Source organism: Ciconia boyciana, chromosome 8, assembly GCF_034638445.1.
Source record: "Ciconia boyciana chromosome 8, ASM3463844v1, whole genome shotgun sequence".
Classification (NCBI taxonomy): Eukaryota; Metazoa; Chordata; class Aves; order Ciconiiformes; family Ciconiidae; genus Ciconia; species Ciconia boyciana.
The window spans coordinates 60,769,632-60,796,030 of record NC_132941.1 but is presented as its reverse complement, the minus strand read 5'-3'; the positions used below and the strand labels follow the sequence as shown (position 1 = coordinate 60,796,030).

At 39.8% G+C, this 26,399-nt stretch overlaps 1 protein-coding gene across 1 annotated transcript in view; it reads right to left on the bottom strand.

The window, feature by feature from the left end:
• Positions 1-8,709: 8,709 nt before the first annotated feature.
• The window catches only part of SEC23IP (SEC23 interacting protein), a 25,715-nt gene continuing 8,025 nt past the window's right edge, over positions 8,710-26,399 (bottom strand). The window contains exons 6-19 of the mRNA XM_072869435.1: positions 25,723-25,843; positions 25,312-25,401; positions 24,518-24,659; positions 22,909-23,117; positions 22,116-22,234; positions 21,343-21,513; positions 20,875-20,970; positions 20,492-20,698; positions 19,677-19,832; positions 18,827-18,929; positions 17,270-17,455; positions 16,201-16,363; positions 12,979-13,079; positions 8,710-9,881 (exon numbers count right to left, since the gene is read on the bottom strand). Of these exons, the coding sequence (XP_072725536.1) occupies positions 12,998-13,079; positions 16,201-16,363; positions 17,270-17,455; positions 18,827-18,929; positions 19,677-19,832; positions 20,492-20,698; positions 20,875-20,970; positions 21,343-21,513; positions 22,116-22,234; positions 22,909-23,117; positions 24,518-24,659; positions 25,312-25,401; positions 25,723-25,843 (1,845 nt within the window). The 3' untranslated portion in view covers positions 8,710-9,881; positions 12,979-12,997. The remainder of the gene's footprint in view (positions 9,882-12,978; positions 13,080-16,200; positions 16,364-17,269; positions 17,456-18,826; positions 18,930-19,676; positions 19,833-20,491; positions 20,699-20,874; positions 20,971-21,342; positions 21,514-22,115; positions 22,235-22,908; positions 23,118-24,517; positions 24,660-25,311; positions 25,402-25,722; positions 25,844-26,399) is intronic.

Below are 26,399 nucleotides of genomic sequence, written 5' to 3'. Positions count from 1 at the left end.
GGCTAGAGACATGGGTAAACAGGAGTCTCATGAAGTTCAGCAAAGGGAACTACAGATCATAGAATCATAGAATCATTAAGGTTGGAAAATACCTCTAGGATCATCTAGTTCAACCGTCAACCCAACACCTCCATGCCTACTAAACCATGTCCCAAAGTGCCACATCTACACATTTTTTGAACTCCTCCAGGGATGGTGACTCCAGCACCTCTCTGGGCAGCCTGTTCCAATGCTTGACCACCCTTTCAGTAAAGAAATTTTTCCTAATATCCAATCTAAAGCTCTCCTGACGCAACTTGAGGCCATTTCCTCTCATCCTATCACTTGTTACTTGGGAGAAGAGACCAACCCCCACCTCTCTACAACCTCCTTTCAGGGAGTTGTAGAGAGCAATAAGGTCTCCCCTGAGCCCCCTCTTCTCCAGGCTAAACAACCCCAGGTCCCTCAGCCGCTCCCCATCAGCCTTGTGCTCCAGACCCTTCACTGCTTCGTTGCCCTTCTCTGGACACGCTCCAGCCCCTCAATGTCTCTCTTGTAGTGAGGGGCCCAACACTGAACACAGCATTCGAGGTGCGGCCTCACCAGTGCTGAGGACAGGGGGGTGATCACTTCCCTAGTCCTGCTGGCCACACTATTTCTGATACAAGCCAGGATGCCATTGGCCTTCTTGGCCACCTGGGCACACTGCTGGCTCATATTCAGCCGGCTGTCGACCAACACCCCCAGGTCCTTCTCTGCCTGGCAGCTTTCCAGCCACTCTTCCCCAAGCCTGTAGCGTTGCATGGGGGTGTTGTGACCCAGGTGCAGGATCCAACCCTTGGCCTTGTTGAACCCCATACAATTGACCTCAGCCCATCGATCCAGCCTGTCCAGGTCCCCCTGCAGAGCCTTCTTACCCTCAAGCAGATCAACACTCCCACCCAATTTGGTGTCGTCTGCAAACTTACTGGGGGTGCACTCGATCCCTTCGTCCAGATCATTGATAAAGATATTAAACAGGACTGGCCCCAAAACTGAACACCACAAGTGGTGTTCCCCTTCATTCACCACAACTCTCTGGGCCCGGCCATCCAGCCAGTTCTTTACCCAGTGAAGAGTACACCCACCTAAGCCATGAGCCACCAGCTTCTCCAGGAGAGTGCTGTGGGAAACAGTGTCAAAGGCTTTACTGAAGTCCAGGTACAAAACATCCACAGCCTTTCCCTCACCCACTAGGCAGGTCACCTGGTCGTAAAAGGAGATCAGGTTAGTCAAGCAGGACCTGCCTTTTCATGAATCCATGCTGGCTGGGCCTGATCCCCTGGTTGGCTTGCACATGCCTGTTGAGCGCACTCAAGATGAACCACTCCATAATTTTCCCCAGTACCGAGGTCAGGCTGACAGGCCTGTAGTTCCCCAGATCCTCCTTCTGGCCCTTCTTGTAGATGGGCGTCACACTGGCAAGCCTCCAGTCATCTGGGACCTCCCCTGTTAACCAGGACTGCGGGTAAATGATGGAGAGTGGCTTGGCAAGCTTCTCCGCCTGCTCCTTCGGTACCCTTGGGTGGATCCCATCCAGCCCCATGGACTTGTGAGGGTCTGGGTGGCGTAGCAGGTCGTTAACTGCTTCCTCCTGGATTATGGGGGTTTATTCTGCTCTCCGTCCCTGTCTTCCTGCTCAGGGGGCTGAATTCCCTGGGGATAACTGGTCTGACTATTAAAGACTGAGGCAAAGAAGGCATTAAGTACCTCAGCCTTTTCCTCATCTTTGGTGGCAATGTTCCCCCCTGCATCCAATAAAGGAGGGAGATTCTCCTTGGCTCTCTTTTTGTTGTTAATGTATTTGTAAAAACATTTTTTATTATCTCTTCCAACAGTGGCCAGCTTGAGTTCTAGCTGGGCTTTTGCCTTTCTAATTTTGTCTCTGCATGACTTGATGAGATCCCTGTACTCTTCCTGAGTTGCCTGCCCCTTCTTCCAGAGGTCGTAGACTCTCCTCTTTTTCCTGAGTTCCAGCCAAAGCTCTCTGTTCAGCCAGGCCGGTCTTCTTCCCCGCCGGCTCATCTTTCGGCACATGGGGACGGCCTGCTCCTGCACTTTTAAGATTTCCTTCTTGAAGAATGCCCAGCCTTCTTGGACTCCTTTGCCCTTCAGGACTGCTTCCCAAGAGACCCTCTCAACAAAGCCCTGGGGATGAACAACCCCAGGTACCGGCACAGGCTGGGGGCTGACCAGCTGGAAAGCATCTTTGCAGGAAAGGTCCTGGGGTGAATAACATCTACATTCTTGCTTTTTCACCACTCTTTGCACCATGCAGCAAGAGAACGTAAGGTTCACGTACTTCCTGATTCTCCGGTCAAAACCCCGCATGCAAGCTCAAGGATGGTCTAAATGACTCCCAGTTTAACTGGAGCGATGCTCATCTCCTCAGCCTGCTTCCCTTCTCTGGCTGGGAGGCACCCAGGAGCCATGTGGTACCCAGAGCCTGTCTTCTGCTTTCCCTCACCTCCTTCCCATCGCCAGGGGAAAATGGTAATTCTTTAGAAGAGACTGCCAGTAATCTGCATCAAAAGCAAATAAAAACCCCTCACTGACTCTGTGGAAATGCTGAGTCCCAGCAGGTCTGTTTGTAATCATATTTACACTGGAGTGGTTCCATTAGCCTCTGGGAAGCTAATCCTGATTTACAATTATGAAAATCAGATAGAAATCTAGAGCCAAGCTCATATTTTATTTTAACAGTTGCTGTTAGAAGAGTCTGAAAACAACCACCAGACTGCTGCTATTAAATCCAAGTGAGCTGTCAATGACTTTCACCATTTCAGTTAAATACAGACACGCCAAGAAGGCTTTTGAGTATTGAAATCAAAGCAGGCATTTGAAGTAATATTTCCAATTATTAAGCAGGAATTCATGGGATATTCTGATTTTTTATTTTAACATCAGGGAACACATCCTAATTCAAAGTGGTGATTTAAAAAAAAAGTCCAAGAATACTTAGCTCATTCTGAGAAAAGTCCAGAAAAGTCTGAGAAAAGTCTGAGAAAAGTCTTTAAAAAAAAGTCCAAAAATACTTAGCTCGGTCTGAGAAATGCAGCACTCCAAAGGGCTGCTCTCCAATGCCCGCTCCTGTTACATTTGAACATGCAGTCTTCACCAACTGCTGATCATTTTTAAGGAAAAATGAAATGCGATATGTTATTATTCATCACAAGGAAAAAAAAAATAACATACAGGGAGGGATCAGAGAGAACATTATTATGGGAAGTGCATTTTAGACAGAGTTTGTAATACATTTGTCATACTGCAGAGACAAAGTGATAAATATTAATATAACATTCATTGGGAAAGGACCAGGACAACTCTAGAAGCAGAGTTACTGAAAATTTTCAATGTTATGCAAGTCATGTCCTAGCATGAGGGGAAATTATTTGACTGCATGAGATGTGCGAAGAGGTGTTCCCAGAGGACAGAAACGTCCACTGCCAGCAGAGGCCCCGGCCGCTGAAATAGCGGGAGAGGAGCAGTGGTTAAAAGGTTTTTCAAAAGAAATCAGTTTTCAATCAAAGATTCAATTTTGTTTGAATGGGGATCTTTTCAAAAGGTGCTGGATTTCTTAGAGAGGCTCCAATTTTTTCCTTGGAACTCATTCATAAAAAATTTCCACCTGAAAATTAATTTTCCACATGAGGCCTCAATGGAAAACTGGACTGTATCAGAGTCTGCATTAGCATATGAAAGGAGTATCCAGAAAGGTGTAACCTTTCAGTGAATACCAATTAGTTTTTCACTTCTCTGGTTGGTCTTTTTTTTATATTTTTCAATTTATTCTGCACACTATGCACTTTTTCTGGCTGTGCCCTTCACTTCTGTGGCTTTGGGAACTCAGCAACAACCTTTGATTCCTATGCACATTCTCTTATCATGTTATGAGGACGAAGTGCTTGTGGAAAAGAAAAGAGTGCTCAGTCAGAGCACTTTCACCCTTCTTATTCTCAAAAAAATGTGCAATTTAACAGATTTGTGGATACAAAATAAGATAAACACAATGTTATGTGTTTGTACCTATGTGCTTATCTGGAAGCATTGCATGCCATTCAACACAGCAGTTTCCTCACAGAAGGAGAGTAAAGGCATTTCCTTTTCAACGCTTTCACTAAACAAGCGCCGTATCTTGTCAAAATTCTTCAGATCTTCATAAATCTCTCCAGGCACATTAGACGGGGCACAGAGATAGTGTCCCATGACAGAAGTGAAAGTCAGGCCGCCTCAGAGCAGCACAGGATGTGAGCATCGAGTTCAGGAGATCCTCCGGAGAACAGGAGTTAATTGTAGGCAATACTGGTCCGAGTAGCTCAGCCAACCTCAGCTGCTGAGATGAGAGCGCCAGGCTCTCACCGGCAGGCCAGGACACAGGGGGCATTAAGTCAGGGCATCTCACTCATGGCACAGGTGACCTCTTTTCTGCGATTGGAGCATTTCCTAGAGCAGCTTGTTGTTGTTTAAGACTTTAATGATGACTATCTGTCCCAAATAACACTGCAGATTTTCAGGAGTAGGAAGGGAGAGAAAATGTCTTTAGGAAAGTCACAGAGCTACACTGGGTGAGATGAATCTTCTACTTCGCACTCCATTGGGTGGCTTCTGTCAGCAAGAATTAGTCACACATTTTTACCTTTCTGCTACGAATGAATTGCATTATTTTGTCTTAGCATGAGCTACTACATGGCGATCTGTCTGAAGGATGTTGTGCACCAGGGGGGTAAAGCCCCTCCCACTGTAAGGGAAGATCTGGTTCATGACCACCTGAGGAACCTGAATATACATAAGCCTATGGGACCTGACGAGATGCATCCCAGAGTCCTGAGGGAATTGGCTGATGTAGCTGCCAACCACTCTCCATGATATTTGAAAAGTCATGGCAGTCAGGTGAAGTCCATGGTGACTGGAAAAAGGGAAACATTGCACCCATCTTTAAAAAGGGTAGAAAGGAGGACCCTGGGAACTACCAACCCATCAGCCTCACCTCTGTGCTGGGAAGATCATGGAACAGATCCTCCTAGAAGCTGTGCTAAGGCACATGGAGGACAGGGAGGTGATTCGAGACAGCCAGCATGGCTTCACCAAGGGCAAGTCCTGCCTGACCAACCTAGTGGCCTTCTCTGATGGAGTGACTACATCAGTGGACAAGGGAAGAGCTACAGATGTCATCTACCTGGACTTCTGTAAGGCCTTTCACACAGCCCCCCACAAGATCCTTCTCTCCAAATTGGAGACATACGGATTTGACAAGTGGACTGTTTGGTGGATGAGAAATTGGTTGGATGGTCGCATCCAGAGGGTAGCTGTCAATGGCTCAATGTCCAGATGGAGATCAATAACGAGTGGTGTCCCGTAGGGGTCCGTACTGGGACCAGTGCTGTTCAATATTTTCATCAATGACATAGACAGTGGGATCAAGTGCACCCTCAGCAAGTTTGCAGATGACACCAAGCTGAGTGGTGCAGTTGACATGCCAGAAGGATGGGATGCCATCCAGGGGGACCTGGAGAAGCGGGCCTGTATGAACCTCATGAGGTTCAACAAGGTCAAGTGCAGGGTCCTGCACCTGGGTCAGCGCAATCCCCAGCATCAATACAGGCTGGGGGATGATGTGATCGAGAGCAGCCCTGTGGGAAAGGACTTGGGGGTACTGGTGGATGAAAAGCTGGACATGAGCTGACAATGTGCGCTCGCAGCCCAGAAAGCCAACCGTGCCCTGGGCTGCATCAAAAGCAGCGTGGCCAGCAGGTCGAGGGAGGGGATTCTGCCCCTCTGCTCTGCTCCGGTGAGACCTTGCCTGCAGCACTGCGTCCAGCTCTGGAGCCCTCAGCACAAGGACATGTGGAGGACAGGGAAGGACATGCCCTCCCCAGAGGAGGGCAACGAAAATTATCTGAGAGCTGGAGCACCTCTCCTACAAGGACAGGCTGAGAGAGTTGGGGTTGTTCAGCCTGGAGAAGAGAAGGCTGCGGGGAGACCTTATAGCAGCCTTCCAGTACTTAAAGGGGGCCTGTAGGAAAGACGGGGACAGAGTTTTTAGCAGGGCCTGTTGTGACAGGACAAGGAGCAATGGTTTTAAACTAAGGGAGAGCAGATTTAGACTGGATTTAAGGAATAAATTTTTTACAATGAGGGTGGTGAGACACTGGCCCAGGTTGGCCAGAGAGGTGGTAGATGCCCCATCCCTGGAAACATTCAAGGTCAGGTTGGACGGGGCTCTGAGCAACCTGATCTAGTTAAAGATGTCCCTGCTCTTGCAGGGGTGTTGGAGTAGATGACCTGTAAAGGTCCCCTCCACTCCAAAGCATTCTACGATTCTATGTTTTAAACACTGAAGAGTACAACTACCCCACAGGAGCTATCTCTGCCTATCATCTTAGGCAGATGGTGCCAGTATCACTTTGCACCTCACACCAGGCTTGTTGCAATATTTCTGAATACCTCCATGAGCCTACTAGCACAACTCCATTCAACACAGGACTGCTCGTGACTGCAGTCCCTATTTCCACAAGGCTCATCACCTGTGGCAGCTGTAGACACAGAATCAGGGCTGCAGAGCACAGCCAGTATTCTACTGAGCTCTCACGTGAAAATGTTGAATAAGTCAAAGCCCACAGCCAAGTTGCTAAAAAGACACTAGGGGTAGGTGACAGAGAAGAGAAGGGGTTATCTTTTTCTCCGTTTACCCAGCTTCAGGAAACTGTCTCAGCTTCCACCTTCACACTGAAGGGCTTAAAATGCAGAGAATGGCATTTTCCAGGGGGATCCTAGAGCCCCTAGCCTAGTATTGATGTGAACGCCGCAAGTACGAACCACACAGCAGAAACCAAGATGTTCCCCTCCCAGCACACCACCCCAGTTGCCCCTTCCCCAGCGCTGCCTGCTCTTCAGCCTCCATCTATTTTTCAGTAAGTTAATTTAGACAGTTTCACCTTAAGCTTCTTTTTTCCTGTAGAGGCCCCAGGACCAGGATGCAAGTCTGAAGGAGTACACTTTTTTTGAGGACGCTTTCATATTGACATAGGCAGTTGACAAGAAAAGCCAGAGCAGAATCAGCATGGCAATGGATGGTTATAATTACCAACACTATGGGGTAGGTGAACTAATTTCCCCTCCTTTTCCTGTGCTATTATGTCCTGCTACACAGATATGTTGATTAAAAAAAAAAAAAAAAAATCTTCTTCTGGACAATCTTTTTTTTTTTTTTTTTTTTAATGTTTATGATCACTTCAGCACAGATGAAAATATGGCAGGGAGAAATTTAAATTTTTGTATATGGATTACCTCATTAAACTTTAATAGCATTGTCTATTTAATTATGATTATAATACCTACTACTCTTATTTAGAAAAGACAAAATAAATAAAAAAACAACAGACGTACAGCAGCATGTATCAGAGGCTGTGCTGTATACAGTCTGCCCAATAAGTTGTTGCAGCATGCTAGGAAGATTTCTGCTGAGGAAGTAATAGCAGAAATAAAGCAGATATAAATTCACTCTTTAAACTCCATTTGTTTTACAGTTTTTCTTTGTTTTATATAATCATTGGTTACGCTGTCATTTTTCCTTCCTTAATGTCTGAACTTCTGTTTGCTTTTCAGATGTAAGAATTGCTAGTTACTGTAGTTACAGTCAAATTTTTACTTATATAGCTAGAACTGATTTTAATGCTATATTCCCAAAACAATTTCTCTGCTCCATATGATCCTCATTCACCTGCAATATTCTCCTGTGCATCCTTCCACTGCAAAGTAAGCTCCTTGCCAGCCAGGGTCTCCCATGAAACAACACTTCTCACACACCCATACTGTTCCTTGTTCCATACTGTTCCTTCCATACTGTTTTACTGTTCCTTGGTGCCGATGTTCCCTCACAGGGGGCTGTATCACAGCCCATCAGCTTTACAGTAAAAGAAGAAAGCAAACAAGACACCGTCAGAGCTATTTAAGCACATTCATCAGATTATTCAGTGTTGCACAGAGTTGATTATAAGCATATAACCTTCCACTCTATGATACTTAAGATGAAAATGAGGCCAGTGGTTGTGGTTTGTGGATTTTTGTTGGTTTGGGGGGGGGGGGGGGGGGGGGTGGTGTTGATATATTATTTGTATTCTAGCTAACAAAGCAGATTGTAAAGCTTAGAAAACTTGGTCTTCAGAGGTTAATTTACAAAGATACAAATAAATTTGTTTTGGATAAAAAGTTTCCTTTGGCAAACTTGCTTCCCAGAACAAGATGGACTTGATAAACTAAAGCAAATCCAGTGGAAAGTCCCAAGACGACTACAGGGTCGCAGCACATGGCATGCAAGATGTCAAGGAAAGTGTTCAGTCTTGAGAAGCGAAACAGGAAAATCTTACTGTTGTCCTCAACTATCTAACATGAGAGTACAAGAGAAGACAGAGACATTATTCTTGAAGATGCACAGAGAAAGGACAAGAGGCAACAGACAAGCTCCACCTTGGAAATTCCAGTTGTATATTAGAAAAACAATTTGCAATCATAGTAGTTAAACATTAGAATAGGGCCCAGAGAGGTGAAGGATCTCGATCCTTGAACAAGGCCCTAAGCCACTCCTGCCTTGAGTAGGGGAGTTGGACTAAGTAACCTCTCCAGAGGTCCCTTCCAACCTATTTTCTGTGATGAAATACAAAACCTTACTGTAGAGACCCACTGGAAGTAAGGTATTTTTAATTATAATAACCAAAATATATACACAATAATGTGTATTTTACATATACCAAGAAAAAAAAAAAAACATACTGCATTTCAAATTCATTTACTGCAATAACAGAGGCAAATAGTCAGTAGTAAGATTAAGTCACTAATATTAAGAAAAGACACAATTTGCATGTAAGTTGAAACCAGAGGAAAGCTACAGAAACTCAGTACTCAGAGACATGAATTCAAAGGATTTCATACTACCCAACTCATCTCAACTTCATTACATGAAAATGGAGTCTGGATTGCAGGAAAATGGAGTCTGATTGAGTCTAGATTATTATCTAGCACCCACAAGCTTCAGATTTCTCTATTTACTTTAACTGTTTTGAGATACTAAACTGCAAGGTCAAGGTAAGTATTTTAGTTCTGACAACTGCAGCCTAGTTTCACTAAAATTACCTTAATTACCAGACCAAAATGTTATTTTAAATTGTTCATTATTTCAGCAGATATGAACACTGAACTAGCTGTAACAAACTTCTAACATTTTCAAAGTCAAAGATTCATTTTTACTTAAAAAAAAAAAAACACAATAAAACTCTTAACAGAGGCTTAAAAAGGTCTTTATAAAATAATCTCCATCACACTTACAATAGTAAGAAAATTATTCCGGTTGCTAGTTTTTAGTAAATATGAACTGTTTTGTGTAATCTGTATTAAAGATAGTTATAACTACAGTTCACATTTTATTTTTAAAAGGTGGACCAACAAATGTGTCAAGAAAAGCACATTATTGCTGTTTCTCAACAAGTCCTTTTTAATAAGGACATGCTGCCTTGATAGGCAAAGCATGTTTGACAGCCAGCTGAGATAGGACAGCTGAAGGAGAGAAGTAAGGATTTGCATGCCCAAAAAAACCTTCTTCGGCAATCACTTTATGCTTGGCAACTGTACAATTAAACAGATTTAAGATCAAAATTGTGCCATTCTATCCATTCTATCCATCTTCTGAATGACAGTGCTGATCATCTCAAAATTTAAGTTTGCTTGAAGTGACACAGAAAGGTAGAATCTGAGCAAGTTCTGGACTGGCAGAAAAAAAGTCTGACGCTTATCCTGTCATCTGTAACTATGAAAATACTAGATGTTCTTCAAAGCGTTTTTCACCAGGTCTGTCGGAGCAACAGGTATGGCTGTGCAGAGAAAACAGAACATATACATATGGGAAATATGAAATATATCAAGTTTTCTATTCCTGCAGTAGTACTAATAAAATTAAGTATGCCAACGTTCAATTTCAAGAGGACTCAAAAAGATCTGAAAATCCATACACATTTTTATCAATTTTTTAATACAAGAAGCTCCTGAAATATACTTTTTGTGGACACAAATTGGCAATTACAATTACAAACAGAAAGAGCTGACAACAACTGCTCATAGGATGTCATTCACTATAATTAGCTACTAGATTCTTTAACTTATGGTAATAAATTATCCTACTCTAAATAAAGATAGAAATGAAGATGTGATAGTTCATACATCCGAGTTTTAATATGCTGGTGCATTCTCCTCCCTCACCAGGGCCCCTCTAAAAAGAGCTGTAAAAATAAGAATAATATATAGAGAGTGTATAGTGACTTAAACAAATCTTCTCAACAACACAGTGAAAGACACTCCTGTGAATCTAATAAAAATAATAAGATGCTAGTGGTGGCTATGCTTTAGTAAAGAAGGACAAAATTCTCATTTGCAAGAGTCATTTAAAAACATCTTAGTGTTTTCAGTTTCTTTTTAATCAAGTTACCAAAATAGATACAGGAAATGAAATTTCCAATTCGTGTGTTAAAGTTGTCCCAAGCATTTCTTTACATTGTTTACATGAAACCCTGTATTACTATTTCACAAAGAACAGCTTCAAGATGATCTAGAAGAGCTAAATCAAGTCACTCATACAAAATAAAAGTAGAACTCAAGAGGTTTTAATACCATTTGAACTATTTTATCAGTGAGTAGAAGCAAACAGGTATTGGTAGCTATTCACCAATTTTAAGTGCAACAAATTCTTCTCATATGTAATTTTAGCTAAGATAGTTAACGCTACTGACTTGACTTAGTTAACAGTAAGTTACCAGCTTGCCTCTGCTAAATTTTTATCTGCTCCAAAATTACCACAGTCCCCAAGAAGTTAAAGGGATCTGCACTGGCCAACAGCACCATAAAGATCAACATTCCTGAGAAGAGGCAAGCAGGCTAGTAAGTCCTGTCTCTTTCCCTCTGCTGACAGCAGACACCATGAAATTAAACTGGACAGCAAGAGGGAGCTCTGCACATCAAAGCAGGGAAGTGGTCAGGTCTCAGCGTTCAAATCAATTAACATGAAAAGTATGAAGAGGGAGCCCAGAGCTACCTTTGGCATCTACTCTTTTCCTTGAGCAGCCCACAAATAGAGAGAGGCTGTTTCTTCAGATAATCTACTTCTAGATAGGTAAATGGGTATTGCTATCATAGGCACTGCTGGATAATCCATTACCTTCACACTGCCACCCTTCACATTTGAAGGTCTTAAAAGAAAAGAAAAAAAGAAAAAGAAAAAACCCACATGCCAACCCTACCTGACTACTGTCTACCATTACGGGAGAATTTTCCTTTGCCCTACTGCAAGACTTAGGCGATAATATTTTACACAGCATATGTAGAGACATTTCTTCTCATGTAAGAGAGATCCTGGTCTTGTAGTGTGCAGCCTTCCCAAGATACCACTTGTCAGTAAGTGCATCCCAGTGGGCCCTAACTGCCCTCCCATTTAAGCCTCTGGGATCCAAATCCTAGTCTCAAATGCTGTTCAGTCAAGCAAGTGCCGAGAGAAGTTCTGAGCAATTCCTAACAGTGCTACAATCACACAGACATCCTTGACTGTGCTTTGTTGCACGACATCCTGCTAAACCGTCCTCCCACTGAGTAGTTCTCAATGAAAAATACAATTACCCCAGTGTCTGCTGAAGCTAAGCAACAAACCCACTTTTAGCTTTGTGGTGGTAAATTATCACATCCCACCCCCACAACGAGACTGAAAGTTATTTCTATAGCAATAAGCTTCATATCATTTCACCCTAAGGGGTCATAAAGAAATAAAAGCAGAGAAAAAATTCTGCAACTATGACTTGAGACTCTGCATAAGCCATTGTGGTAACTGATACACCATTGTCAGAGCTGTGCAGCCAAACAGGGCCTTTTTCCTATTATTTGGCCATGCTTTAAAAAAATGCATTTGATCAGCTATGACATGTCATTTTAAAAAAAGATGCTAGCAACTGACCATCAGAAGCATTCTGTTACAAAAGACAACTAAAACTGTATGGTAGTAGTTAAAGATATCTAGACTGTTCCTCTGAAATGTCAAGTATTTCTCTTCATACTGGGTATTTATGTACCTTGACATTATCAGTTCTTCTGAAAAATGGACAAATACATCAGAAACTATCTTGTTGTACGATTCCAAAAAGGCAAGGTGCATATTTTTCCCTCCTTGCCTCTCAAAAGAGAATATAGCCTTTTCTACAACATCCAGTGATGCAAACTGGTACAATACAGATCCTCAGTTAGGACACACACATCTTAAAATAAAAATACCTGCAAGTATATTTCAGCTCTAAGATACTCAATTATATTGTGTATTTAATTTCTTTTCAAAGTGAACCAACTTCCATGCTATATCATTTCACTTGTTCTACTGAAATTCTTAAGCTACACAAAGATAATAAAATACTGGCATATAGAGAGGTCTTATTCAGCAATTTATTGCTATCAATGTTTAACACCTTCTTAGGAGAGAAGCAACTTCCTCCCTGGCATACATGTGCACAATTGGTCAACCAATACTCCAGTATGCACATTACAACACTGGAACACTGTTGGTGTTCTTTAATCTACCATACTGTAAATGAAGTTATCACATCCAATATCACCAAGTTTTCCTACACTTGAACATTCACTGAACAATTAAACTGAGGAGAGAAACACAATAAAGAGAAATCATATTTTTTGACATATTTGTACTGGCAATTATTATCCCATACCAAAAACTCTTAACGTATCTTTTGGGAATGAAGGGGGGGAAGAACTTGAAGACTTCCCCTGCATTTAAGTCTAGAAATTGTTTTTGCAATTAAAATAACACTTTGCGGCTGCCTGCTTCATAATTTAAGCTTCAGAGGAAAAAGGGAAAGTAAAGACATCTAAGTTGCAGCTGAATTTAATATGAGTACATAAATTATACTAGAACAAACTTACAAATTCATGTTTCTATACATCAATGCTGTGGCTGCTCAGGATTGATATTCATAGTCCTGTATATTTCTTTGAGAAACAGCAAGGCAGTGTCTTCCGATCCCCTGTGAAGAATTTTAAAAAACAAACAAACAAAAAGTGTTATTTTGGTGTGGTCCATGTTCTAATTCTCGTAAGCCACACTTCACCCCATTCCAGCTCTCTAAAAAGTTTGCACAACCTATTGCCCTAGTCCTTATCTTTCGGGAACATGGCCTTACCACTACCAACTTCCTTTGAGCTACAATTCTTCATCAGTTTTGGATTATTTCTGCCATCAGCCCTAGCCTATGCATTTACCTTTTTCTACTGTATTTTCCTCCACTCTGTCCTCCCTAACTTACTACGGCTGCAACTTGAAATCCCCTTCTCTATCCACTTCTTTGATGTTACTCATTTGGCTTAAATCTCCTCAAAAAATCTATCACTTTTTGTCTGCGATGGGCTCCTGAGTGTGTTCCACCAAGAATACATTCTACTTGTCAAGGCTTTCTTCCTTTACTTGCTTAACTGCATATATCAGCCCAATGTCAAAACTCAGCCTTGCCAGTTCTATCAGCAATATTCTAATTCTTCTCTCCTCTCCTAACTGGCTGGCACTTCCTTGTAAATAGACTAGATTAAATATCCATAGTCTTCCTCTCTTCCTTACCACTAAAAAGCAAGGAAGTTCTCAAATAATTTAAACATTAATATAATTCAAGTGCCGTGCTTCCAAGTTGATGTTTTCCCTCCCCTTTTCAAAATCAAAGCTTCAGGCTATCTGAATTTAAATTTAACATGGACAGGCTTATTTTTCTTATTTGTCTATAAAGTGTTATTTAAACACACATAAGCAATACCAATATAAAAAAGTAACAACCGCTGTAAAAAATAGCAAAGTTAAACAGACAAATTTTACAAAGTTCCCAAGCTGCAGGAGTTGTTAGATAAGGGTAGCTTCCCATGCTTTTTAAAAGAAATGACATAGGGAGACAGTAAAGGAGATTTAGACAGAACTATGATCCTCCAAACATGAGGAACATCATTTACAGAGCACCAGGACTATGATCCTCCAAACATGAGGAACATCATTTACAGAGCACCAGGACAGAGTTAAATATGCAAACTAAGCGACTACAGATATTTTCCACAATTGAACATAGAGAAAGTAACCATATTTCTTGATGGTCTCCGCTATTAAACAAGCAAGCAAACAAGCAAGCAGAAGGATCAACACAGAAACTCCGTTCTCTCTAACACACAGGCCATTTCATTTAAGGCTTTCCCCAGCACCCCCTCCAAAAAAATAAAACAAAACACAAAACCAAAAACCCAAAAAGCCACACTCTCATATTTGGGTCATTAATCATTGTGCTTACCTTCCTTACTTGAATGGCAAAAAAAAAAAGCTATGGCTAGCAAATTTTGAAAAACCTGGCAATGATCGGCTGCCTCCTTGTGGAAAAGAACTCCCCGTACCTTCGACTCTACCCGTGAAACAGCACTGCCATCACTGGGTCACCAACTGCTCGGGAGCCCTGCCAGAGCTCAGTGCTCAACAGCACTGGCACACATCAGCACTGCAGCCTTGATAATCCCTTCTCCAGCAGCTACTGATCTTCAACAATATAAGTGATACTGACTTTAATAAGATCCTTGAGGTTATGCTTTCAATTCTATATTTTAACCTCTGGAAAAATGCCTGCTTCTATAAATTATTAGCTATTGAAAATCAAAACCTTCAAAAATAGTGTAAAGCACCGCCACTCCTCCCTCACCAATAGCATTCTGCACAGCCCAGCAACTGACATCCAAGCCTGTCTATTACATATAAAGATGTGCTGTCATGTGGCCAAATACAGTTTACACATCCTTTGCTCTACCATTCCACATCTTGTGTATTTCATGTGTGCTTAATTTTATGACAGTAATAAAATGCATACAATGACATACCAAAAAAAGAAAAGAGAGCGACTCATAAGGGCAAATACAACAGGTCAATAGTTACTGCTATTTGTATAAATGGAATCATATCTTTCTCCATTTGAAACATGTAAGCACTTAAAGAAAAAGTAAATCTAAACCCAGATAAGGCAATGGTGTACTGCAGCTCTGACTACATGATGACACCAAACTCTGCTTCTTGTTCTATTAACTGTTCTGTATATGAGCAACCACTGTACACAAGTGGTAAATCATAACCATCCAAATTTACAGGAAGATCCACTGTACCTTTTTTTCTTCCTTTTATTTGTTAATCTTTGATAGCAGAGCATCAATATCCAGCAATTTCATTCCAACGTAAAGACATAATAAAGCTTTACTACGTATTGTAGTCTAATACAATTCCTTCATTAATAGTTTTATTCAAAAAACTACAGTTGTCAAAATGCTCCTGGAGCAATCCTTGTTCTGAAAATGATTGTAACCAAAGCTGTGTGTTTTGAGTTTCAAAGTTCAAGAGACCAGTATGCAATGTCTTTATTGCAAACAAGACAATAGATTTCTTTACTTTGTGCTAACACAGAATTTTATTTTGAAATGAGATTAGCTAATAGTGACTTCTAGGTGCGACACCTTGAGACTGACATTCCTGGACAGTCATATATACTGTTTACCTTAATAGTTGAATTGTCTCAGTTATATGACACTTGAACATCCAGCGCATAACAAATTTATCTTTACAGATTGCCTGTGTGGGAAGGCAACATCTTTCCAAACGAGAGGCCATTTCAGAATTAAGTGATGAGGACCTCGTATCCAACTCAGCAGTCATCTTTCCCAAACATTTCAAAGATTACAAAGACCCAGAAAACTCATGTCTCTTAAGTCATATGCATACACATCGACCACTGGAACAAATCCTATTCTGGTAGCTTTATAATTTGTTGGTCCTTTTGCAATTTTAACTTCTCAAATCAGTAGTAACCTGAAAAATGTATCTGTGTATATAAACCCAGTTATTTTTGTGAAAATGTACTTGAAATGAAACACTAGGGCATGATTTTTGAGAGAGATCATCTAAGTCTTCATTAAAAAATGCTCAAGACAGGAAACATGATTCTAGCTATTATCATATTGGTCATAGGTAAATAATAGACAATAGGAGTAAGATAAATGGTAGGTATGTCATTACAAACATTTAAAGATATACAGTTATATCAGAAAAGCAGTATTTATAGAATCACACGTATTTCCCCTTACCAGTAGCACAAATGACTCTGTAAAGCAAAAAGGTATTCATTGAAGCTTTCTATTGGTTTTTCTTGTAGAACATAGTCAATACGACGTCCTCCATTTAGCATTCCAACCTTCACTAAAAAATCTTCATCTTTGGGAGGGTCTGGACTTTCAGTGATCTTTTCAGCTAAAATTAAAGAGTTTAAGATTTAAACTATTTTCAAGCACAGCCTGCTTGACTACTATCAAGAAATATCACCCATTTTCCCTGCTATAATTTCCAAGTGCTTGCAATAAGACAATAACAACAGCCTCAACTGACCAGCATGCTACTGTGTAATTCAGAAAGGTTACTGGAACTATAGGCTTATTTCTTTCATAACAGTTTAAACAGAGTTTGTTTGAAGAATAGCTCACATAAAAGTAGTAGCTGAGCAATTTTAAAAACAAACCTCACCGTTTATACATAGATAGATCCAGTCATTCCACAAGTAAATAACCTGGAATAACATATTTTTACACCCCCCTTAGAGTCAATCACTATCCTCAGTTTAAACTAAGAAGAATGTTTTGTCTTTGTAAGTATAGACAAAGCCAGCATTACTAAACACCGACAGATAATTCACAACTGGGAAGCCTGCCCTTGGTATCATTCGGGATAATATCTGACTTAAATTTATTTTCCTCAACAGCATTTTTTTCTGTTAGAGCACACACTTAATGCTTCTTAGCTCATCCAAAAAACTCAGCAGAACACTACTGAAGAGAATAAATCTCACAAGTATTTACTTGTATTAATTTGTCCTGAGAGGAAAGCACAGCTGATTTAGAAACCTGCCCTTCCAATAGAAAGTTGAAAGGTTATACAAACTCAAGCCTAAAATATCCTTCAATAAAAGCTGTTAACTTTTCCTTTCCTAAAAGACAAAAAATGCAGCAGTAGATCTTACATTTAATGTTAAACACTCCAAAAGCACAGAAGCCTCCTTAATAGGGTCAGGAAAATCAAATAGCAAGAAATCACTAGGATACTCCAGTTTCACCTAATTTGAGATTGATAAGTTATAAGAAAACCAATAATGTGTCCACATACCTTCTACCACTTGCTTTTCTTCTTCCTCTTTAATTTGGTTAGCTACTTTCTCCAGTTCTGCTTGTAGCTGAGTTGAAGACGTATGAGCACGTGCAAATTCGTTAAGGGTCTGCCATGCACTCTTCAAAGAGCTAATAAAACCCTGTTTCAGATCAGATCCCATACGAGAGAGAGAGTCTTTCAACTCTGGGGAGGGGGGAAGGAAAAAAAAAAAATCACCATAGTAGAAGGATTTAAAATTATAAACTAAAACCAGAATTACTAAACCCTGTTCAACAAACATTCAAATTATTAGGAGCAACAGGCCTGCTACGTCATGAAGGTGTGTTTCTTGCTTCTCTATTCCATTTAAAAAGACATGGGGAAATGTAATTAATACCCAATTGATTTCTCACTGAATGGGTCAATGAATTAACACCTACTAGCACTGGAAACAGCCCAAGAGCCTCCAAGTCCAGAAGGGTTCATAAAAATAGCTACACCAGTGAATCCCTCAACACCACCACCACCCACAATCACTCCTAACATCCTACACAAAAGGGAAATTATAGAGAGACTAGTTTCAAACTCCAGCACAGCAGAAGAGACCAGAAGAGCTGCCAATGTCTCTCACAGTAGTAGTGAATTTGGAGGAGCACTCCCAGACAGCTCTAGCCTGTAATTCTGCTACAGCTCAGTAACTGTGCCACCAGTAACCCAGCTGCCATTCAATACTGGCGGGAAACTCTGAATGAAGAGGAGCTCTTCACAATAACTGGTTAGAACCACATGGGTCTGGTAGATCACAACTCATGACTATTCCATGGAATATTTGCCTACAACAAAGGAAAAACAGTAAAGAGCAACAGACCATATTTTTCTCCTTTACTATACACACTTTGAGAGTTGTAACCTAAAGCATTTCTTAACAAGTACCTTGTCTAGTCTAGGAAAGCAGGCTCATTCTAATGTACCATTCTAAAGTATAGATGCTGCAGAATTTCTCCATCCAAGTGCCTGAAGACAAGCTTTCAGAAGGGCTCTGTGAACTTGTACAACAGTACTATTGTCACTGTACAGCAAAATTGACTTTCCTTGTTAGGTATGCAAAATTGAAGTATAGCACCTTGATCTGATGTGTACTCATGAGCAACAAAATCCAGTCCCTGCCCACCGATGGCTATGGAACCACCTTTTTCCTCAACGTTTCCAACACTGAAGAGACACTGGTTAAACACTTCATGGTGGTCATTAGGGACAAGGTAAAAGAAACCAGTAAATTAATTTCTAAGATGATGTGAAACAGAAACTAAAGGTGAACAAGCGATGTACAGCAATTTTTAAATGGAACTTTGGTAATCAGAAGCTCAAATCTGGACGAATATGCTTATTACATCTGAATGCAATTGTGAATGCCCAATTTATGGGGCTGGGAGGAATCACTTCTGATGTTTAGGAAAAACATGGAGTCAGATATCCAGGAACACTCATTACTCTCTTGAAATTTTACAATATTCTAATGCATCAAATGAGTAAATTAGGAATAAGATCCATATATGAAATAAGTTTTCTTTTTACCCAGATGAAGTCTTTTTCTGCCTTTATGATGTGGAATAAGAACTGGTTTTAAATCCATGTCTTCAATGATCATTGGTTCTAACCTGTAAGCTACTGGATCAAGCTGTTAAGAAACAACACAATGACATTTAGTTATCTTAGAAATTATTCTAATTATCACATTTCAGTGAAAAAAATCCGTATTTATGATTAATAGAGAATCATTTTTGAATTCTCTTCTATTTCAGTTTACAGAAACTCAGTTCACGACCATTTAGTTTAATCGTAAGATTAAGCACGTTCATGAACTAATTAGGTCTTGTTCTCCTGCAGACAGAGATTCTACGACAGGAAACAGTGAAAGAGCAGCAAAATTTTCTTGCACTCTGATGACCTCTACCAACATGTCACTGTTTAATTGTTAAACAAGATGGGACAGAAGAGGACAAATGTACTGCATGCACTGCAAAACCTCTAAGGACTTCTAAATTTCCCAGAATCTAAACTCAGAAAAGTCCTGTAAATGACTCAAATACAAACACTATAGAAATCTACAAGAGTGGCTTGAAATTAATGACAAAAAAAAAAATTTCTTTAAGCTCTGAAAATAAACAGGGCAAATATTATCAAGCCAACCCATACCTAGAATGCTAGGTATGGAACCTATAAGCCAGCTCTACTTCACTTTGGCAGTAAAGACCACAAATATTTGGAATATATATTTCAGTTGGGTCATTTTTTTAAAAAGGGTGTTTTGGGAAATGTACATAGAGGAACAGGAGGTGTAAGGCTCAGAGGTTAAAACTTAGTATTCTGCATTGTTGTCAGCTGCATCAACTAAAATCAAATCTCAAAAGTACTGCTTACTCACTGGATGATAGATATTGAAGAATCCCTTGCAGGTAGGAAGCCTGTAGTTTTCATCTATCTTCTCCACACCTCTCACAGTAAGGAACACACCAATAGGAGAACCAAGAGCAAAGAAAATATCTGGTTCAAAGTCCAATGCACTGTAAGCCACAGAAACCTACCAGACAGAAGTCAGATATATAATTTCTCAGAACTGCCAGCTAGTTAATATAATGCTTAGCTAGGAACGAAAAACAAGTTGTGTATTAAATCAACCACAGGCTCACAGTACTTCCAGGAAGCTTCAGCTGCATTGCCCTCTTCCATGCTAATACAATAGTACTAGTACATTTCAATACTATAATATTAAAATGTGTTTTTAAGAAAAAATTCAAAAGTATGAAAAAATGAAAAAATATATTTAAAACAGGAAGTCTTCAAGGTTTGGTTTTTAAGTTAAGTTTGAGGTAAAGCTTAAATATAACAGCATAAATGGATCAATTTAGGCTACCATGTTAACTGTAAAGCCACAGAACCATTCATTATTATGTTTATTCACATAGTTCTGCTTCCGAAACAGAACCATGTTTACAGGTCACTCACTGCTGAAAGAAAAAATGAATTGTAGTGGCATCCTTGTTATAACAAGTTTTGCTTTTCAGTAATCTAACCCACTCACCCAGTCCTCCCTCCCGCCAAAGGGTAAAATTCTACATAACGTAACTTTTGTACAACGATCAAGGGAAGTAGCACAAAGTCATCAACATTAAAAAAAACAAAACCAAGCAAAAGGACAGCATTGTTCCAAATGAGTCATTTAAATCTATGTAGTCTCACCTGGCCAGTTCCAACTTCAAAATACTCATAGTCAATGTTCACAGAAGAAACAGATGCACCAACTGGAAGCTTCCTCTTTGAGTGCAGCTGACCAGACTCTGAAGGGGAGACAGAAGTAACCATCTCTTTTGCTTTCTGGGCATCCTCTTGAGTTTGGAGTGTGGCAGCCAGCACCGCTTTCTTTTCTGCTACTGCTTTCTTTTGTTCCTTTTGAGACAAGTTTCAAAACCAGGGGAAAAAAAAGTTTATTTCACAGTTTTCAAAATTCCTTTAATATATCCCTGATGTTAACAAGTGTGTTAAAGAATAGAAGTTATTCAAGCAAGGAAGTAAGTTATATTTGCTTAACAACTTCTTATTTCATTCCTGAAAAATGTACTTACCTGCTTGGCTGCTCTGTCTTTTACAAAATTAGCTATTTTCTTTCTTGGTCCAAGAGGTATCCCCATTTCCTTCAGGTCATCGACTGTACACATCAGCTAAAAAAATCCCCACACACATCAAAACATACTTTATAACTTTTCTAGTAACATACATCATTTCTTATTCTCCATGACTTATGAATTAGATAAGACATTTTATAAAGCTACAGAAATTACAAAAAAATTAAAGAGACATGATACAAAATGCCCTAAAATAATTGGGGAAAAAAAAAACCACAAGAAAAAAGAAAGTCACATAACATTTAGTCTTCATGTCAGACATTAATTATCTTACCCCTCTGCAATACTTTCATGCCTCATGGTACACTAAACTCATAAAAAGAAAAAAACACAAAACACCAAAAACCCAAACATAAACCTCCATCCATATCCTGGCAATCCACATAAGTCAAGTGAACATTATTGTACCAGAGACTCCATGTCAATTCGCTCCTTTTCAAATGTGGATGCATAGTCCGACAAACTAAGCATTTCCAGAGTCTTCTGCAAAGTGGGAACATCATCATCTACTTCAGGCTCACAAAGGTCATCACCGGAAGTAGTAATTGAGGAGCCCAAGGAACTGGTATCTTCGGTCATCTTAAAAAAGCAGCACAGAAACAGAATCACATCATCTCACAGTGAAAAGGCAATATGCAGCAAGTAAATGTAAGTTTAATTACTTGCTCTTATTATTATTATTATTATGTAAGCTTTATAAATTTATGCCCATTTTTAGTAAAGCAGGATACAGATTTCCCACTAATAATAGATCAGCAAAATATATATTTAAAAGTTACTAAGAGAGGCAAAAGTTTTCTTGACCTTTCCAACACTCAAAAATATTTCCTTTCAATCACCAAACAACTGGTCGCTGTTTCTAGCCTGAACACAGATTCTCTCCCTCTTACGCATCTCCCCCACCATTCAGATACTGTTAAGACCAAGTTACGTGTTCAGAAGGGTCAAAGCTGATGTTCACAATCAAATCCCATTACTGGCCTACCTGGAACTTGAGAGAGATGCAAACAGCTTGCCCTGAGAATTGACAATATTTATAAAACTGCATAGTTCCATTAACATGTTAAAATGTACTATCAGAACCCACAACTCTGTTTCAGCTAATAAAATTCTGAAAACTTAAGAAAAAGTTGCTGAAAATATCAGATCTATTTGCCTGGAAAGACTAGCATGCAAGTCACCTGTTTATCATGAACAGCCACATCCTTTACAGTCCCATTAACACCAGAGAATGGTCCAGTATTTACTGATGAAGCCAAGTCCTTCTGGTTAGACAATATGTCAAATAGAATTAAGGAACCTGGAAACAGGAATTAAAGTTGCCTTGGGAAAAATGTCAGATTTTCCTGTCTTTAAATCCTAAGCAAGATTTATACGCAATAGTAATAGCAACATATAGACTGATTTAAAAAGATGGCTGAATTAAAACTAAAATACCCACGTATTAACTTGAATACAATCATTCTCAGCAAAAAGCAAACTTTTTTCCCCCCAGTCATGTGAAATAGCTTTATGTAGTTGCCAGGATCAAACTGTCTTTCCTTAAACATCTTAGACTGCTTGCCAAACTGGAGGAAAACTGGAGACCAAACCAGTATGTCATATGTCTTTATAACACTTATTCTATGTTCCAAAAAATTATCTTACTTTTACTAAGTGGGAGTTCTGAGACACAGAAGTTACCCACCTAACAAGACACCAGATAACCCGTCAACTTTTAAACACGAATTAGATGCTAAGCCTTCATGAAGGAAACTGGGGGGGGGGGGGAATGCACACATCTATGAAGTACTAACCTTCTCTCAAACCTTTATAAAAACTTAGCTATTGAGAGGTGTTTGACTTTTAGTCAGCAGTATTCTAAAAGACAGCCATGCTCTATCAGCTAATTTTAGGCTTATGCTTAATGAAGGTTCCATTTCCCTTAGTGTAGGAATGCCGGTTTTATCCCAAATCAGTTCCTTAGATAATTACCTAAACTGTGCCCAGCCACAGAGACTCCTCCTTTGAAGTCTGGGTTGCGACTCATGAAAAGTGCGTACAAACGATTCATTTCCATCCCCACTTTATCCACAATCGTCTGACAGTAGGTGGGGCTGTTGTAAAACAGTACGTCAAGGAGTGTTTCATTGGTGAAGTGGCGCAGGCGTCCAATGCTGGGCAAAGTGATTTTTTTTATGTTCCTAGTAACACAAAATCATTAGAAGCATGAATGCCTTTAAAGAAATGCAGATAAGAACTTTGTTAACTTTTGAAATGACAGGTAGAACAACTGCAATGTAAATACTACAGATATGGTCTCTACAGACATTAAAAAAAAAAAAAAACATACAGCCTTCTGGCCTCGTTGCATATTCATACATTAGTGGTATCTGCTGATTGTACATATTTGAGAAAGATACAGCTCCCTTTCTTCTCTCCAGGCTGAAGGGATGCCTGAAATAATCTCTTGTCTGTTCCAACACTACTCTCATATAGTAACAGGGAAGTTTTGTGAGATTGGTAGAAGTGGAAGAGAAAAAGAACTCGCATATAAAAAATGAAGGTGAAATTGAAGTAACAGGCAATATAATACTCTCCGTTTGGAGAAAAAGCTTGGCATCACCACCTGCCTGCCTGGAGTTAAGACAGCTGCAGTGAGAACTGAGACTGCCTTAGTTAGTTAGCATTGCCTGGTTTGATCAGCAGAATAAGGATCCTTCCTCATGATAATGCAGTATTCAAATCAGAAAAAAAGACTAAGACTCTAGGAAAGCAATATGACTTGACTGAGCTAGAACAGTCTGGAGAACACCAGTGTGTGCTCTAAGCGGTACAGGTTCCTATCGTCGCAATTTCTACTTCCCCATCTTTGAGAAAGAGAAAACAGCTTGAAATGTCAAGCGACAGCAAAGGGATAGGCACCAAGAAGTGATTTTAAAATAGATTTTTAAATGCTATAACACTCTTACCCAAATAGACCTTGTTTAAAAAAACAAAAACAAAAACCCACAAAAAAAAAACCAAAAAAACCAAAAAAAAAACAAAAAAAAAACACCTTAGCTCAACTGCCTAATCATAATTGAGGTGAGGTACTACTCTGGGACTGGACAGAGGGCTCAATGCCCTCCTCAGAAAGAGGACACTGACACCTCCTAGGGCCAGACTCTGAGACTGCAGGAAGGTACAGCAGAGAAAACTCTCCACTCTAAATTGTACATGCCTGTTGCTGGACAACACATCTCCATGCTCACCACCTCATACTTACGATCACTATCTCTACACACTCACTCATCATCATGTATCGACACATCAGCCACTTTCATGAAAATGCAGTACTGAAAAAGTGTGTGTGTGTGTATATGTATCATGTCACTCAGTGTCATGAAAATAAACAAGAGAAAATACTCCACATGTCTTTCCATTTTCCCTATACTCCCCATCAAAATGTTAATTAAAAAAAATTAGCTATTCTCTTTTGTAACCCAGTCATTCATTTATTCATCAAGCCTAAAGAGCATATTAACTTCTCTTTTTATCCACTTTACAAAAACTGTTAAGATGCAGCTTGTATGAAGTTTGCAACATTAAACAATATACTCACCTGTCTACACCTGTTGCATCTCCATGCAGAGAGCTATGCCAGTGAACTGGGAGGAATTCCACCCTGCTCACTTTACGTTCCTCTAGAGATTTCTTAAAGTGAGTCTGCAACAACTTCAGAGAAACAGTCCTAAAATCATCAACTGTAGAGAAGAAGAGAAATGAAAATGTCATAGTAGCAGTACTCAAGTAACACACAATTACAAATACTCTTTTTTTTCCTCCCCCTCCAATTTCAGACATAATCAAAATACAAATGAAGGAAACTGCAAAGTGGAAAAATCTTTGCAAGTATTACTCCTCTAACTATAAGAATATATATATTTTTTTTTAAAGTGGATTTTCTAGCAAGCTTCTATTTATCTCACAATGAATGCATTTTTACTCCATGACCAGATATGGCCTTCTTAATTTACTCAGTTGTGCTGGAGTGTATTTAAAATAAACAAAAAAGCAAACAAAAAAACACCCCACACAAACACCACCACACACAGCAAACACATACACCCACACCACAAAAAAACCACAGCCCACACACCCCAAAACCCAAACCACTCTGCAAGTCTAATATTGAGGACTAATAGTAACAGTTAAAGCTGTACATCTGACAAAACACAGATTCTACTTTAGGAAAATAATCAGGAAAAATCCTACCAGAAACTGAACTTAACATTAGAGAGGTTTTTGGTTTTTGTTTTTGTTTTTTTTTAAAAGACATGCTTATCTGAATACAAGATAGAGACCCATATTGAAACAGTTATGAGCCGTCATATTCCTTAACAAGCAAAAACTTACCACATTCAACAATGCTTCTAAATCTCAAGTCACATACAGGACCTATGCCATGAACCATAAATACCAGATGGTCAATTTGGGACATTTCTCCTATAGGTGAAGAAAATAAAAAATTCAGAGTACCAATATGTACTGCAGTGGTGAAGTTTAGAGTCAAGCAACATTAAGACACACTTGCTTTATAAAGCCTATTACATAACGTGGTTCAGGATATAACACAGCCCACAGGACTCCATTGATTAAAAAAAAACAAAACCAGGTAACTTCTTTCAAGCAGCTTACACTAAGGAACTTTAATCTTTAGACTCTAGGCATGAACTGTGCATTGCCGCTCCACCCACTAGAGTCCAACTTTTGCACAGAAACAAACTGACTGCTCAAGCTGCAGACCCACGAACAGTAATCACATACCATCAGGAATTTCATCATGGTCATCATCAATTCCACGTTTTACTACCCTTGGTCTTGCCTGACCATCTTGAGTGGTGCCCCATTCATCTGGCGTGGCAGAAGGTTGGAACTGAACTATGACCTGAAAAAATACATTGTCTAATTATAAACACAAAAAAAATTATTCATAAGGTTAGTCTGAAAGCATTGCATGGTTTAATATACTTTTTGTTTGATTGCTTTACCTTGCATCTGAGACAACTGTTTTCTTTAATTAGCACATATGCAAAAAAGCACCTTAGAAAACCCTAGGGCTATTCCTTCTGGCAGCAACAGCTTCACTAAAACTGGACTCCGAAACAACACAGATAATTCTCAGTAGCTTGAAAAGCAACCAGATGACTTAACAAAAGTAACCACTAGTTGAAAAAGCTGGCCTGCTCAGTGATTCTTAATAATTTTAGCTCCTCAAACAAGCATTATGCAAGCTCCTCTTTCCTAGACCCCAGTATCTACTCTTCCTTAGCAGATTACTGTTTATGTGAGGAAACTGAACATTAGCCCTATTTACAGTTACTCTATCATGAAGGTGAGGGGGAAGCAGTGCCTTTCAGGGAAGGACAACAACATTCAAAGTAGCCCAGAAATCCTAGAAAGTGAATTCAGTAGCATGACTGTTTATAAGACTTACACTGACT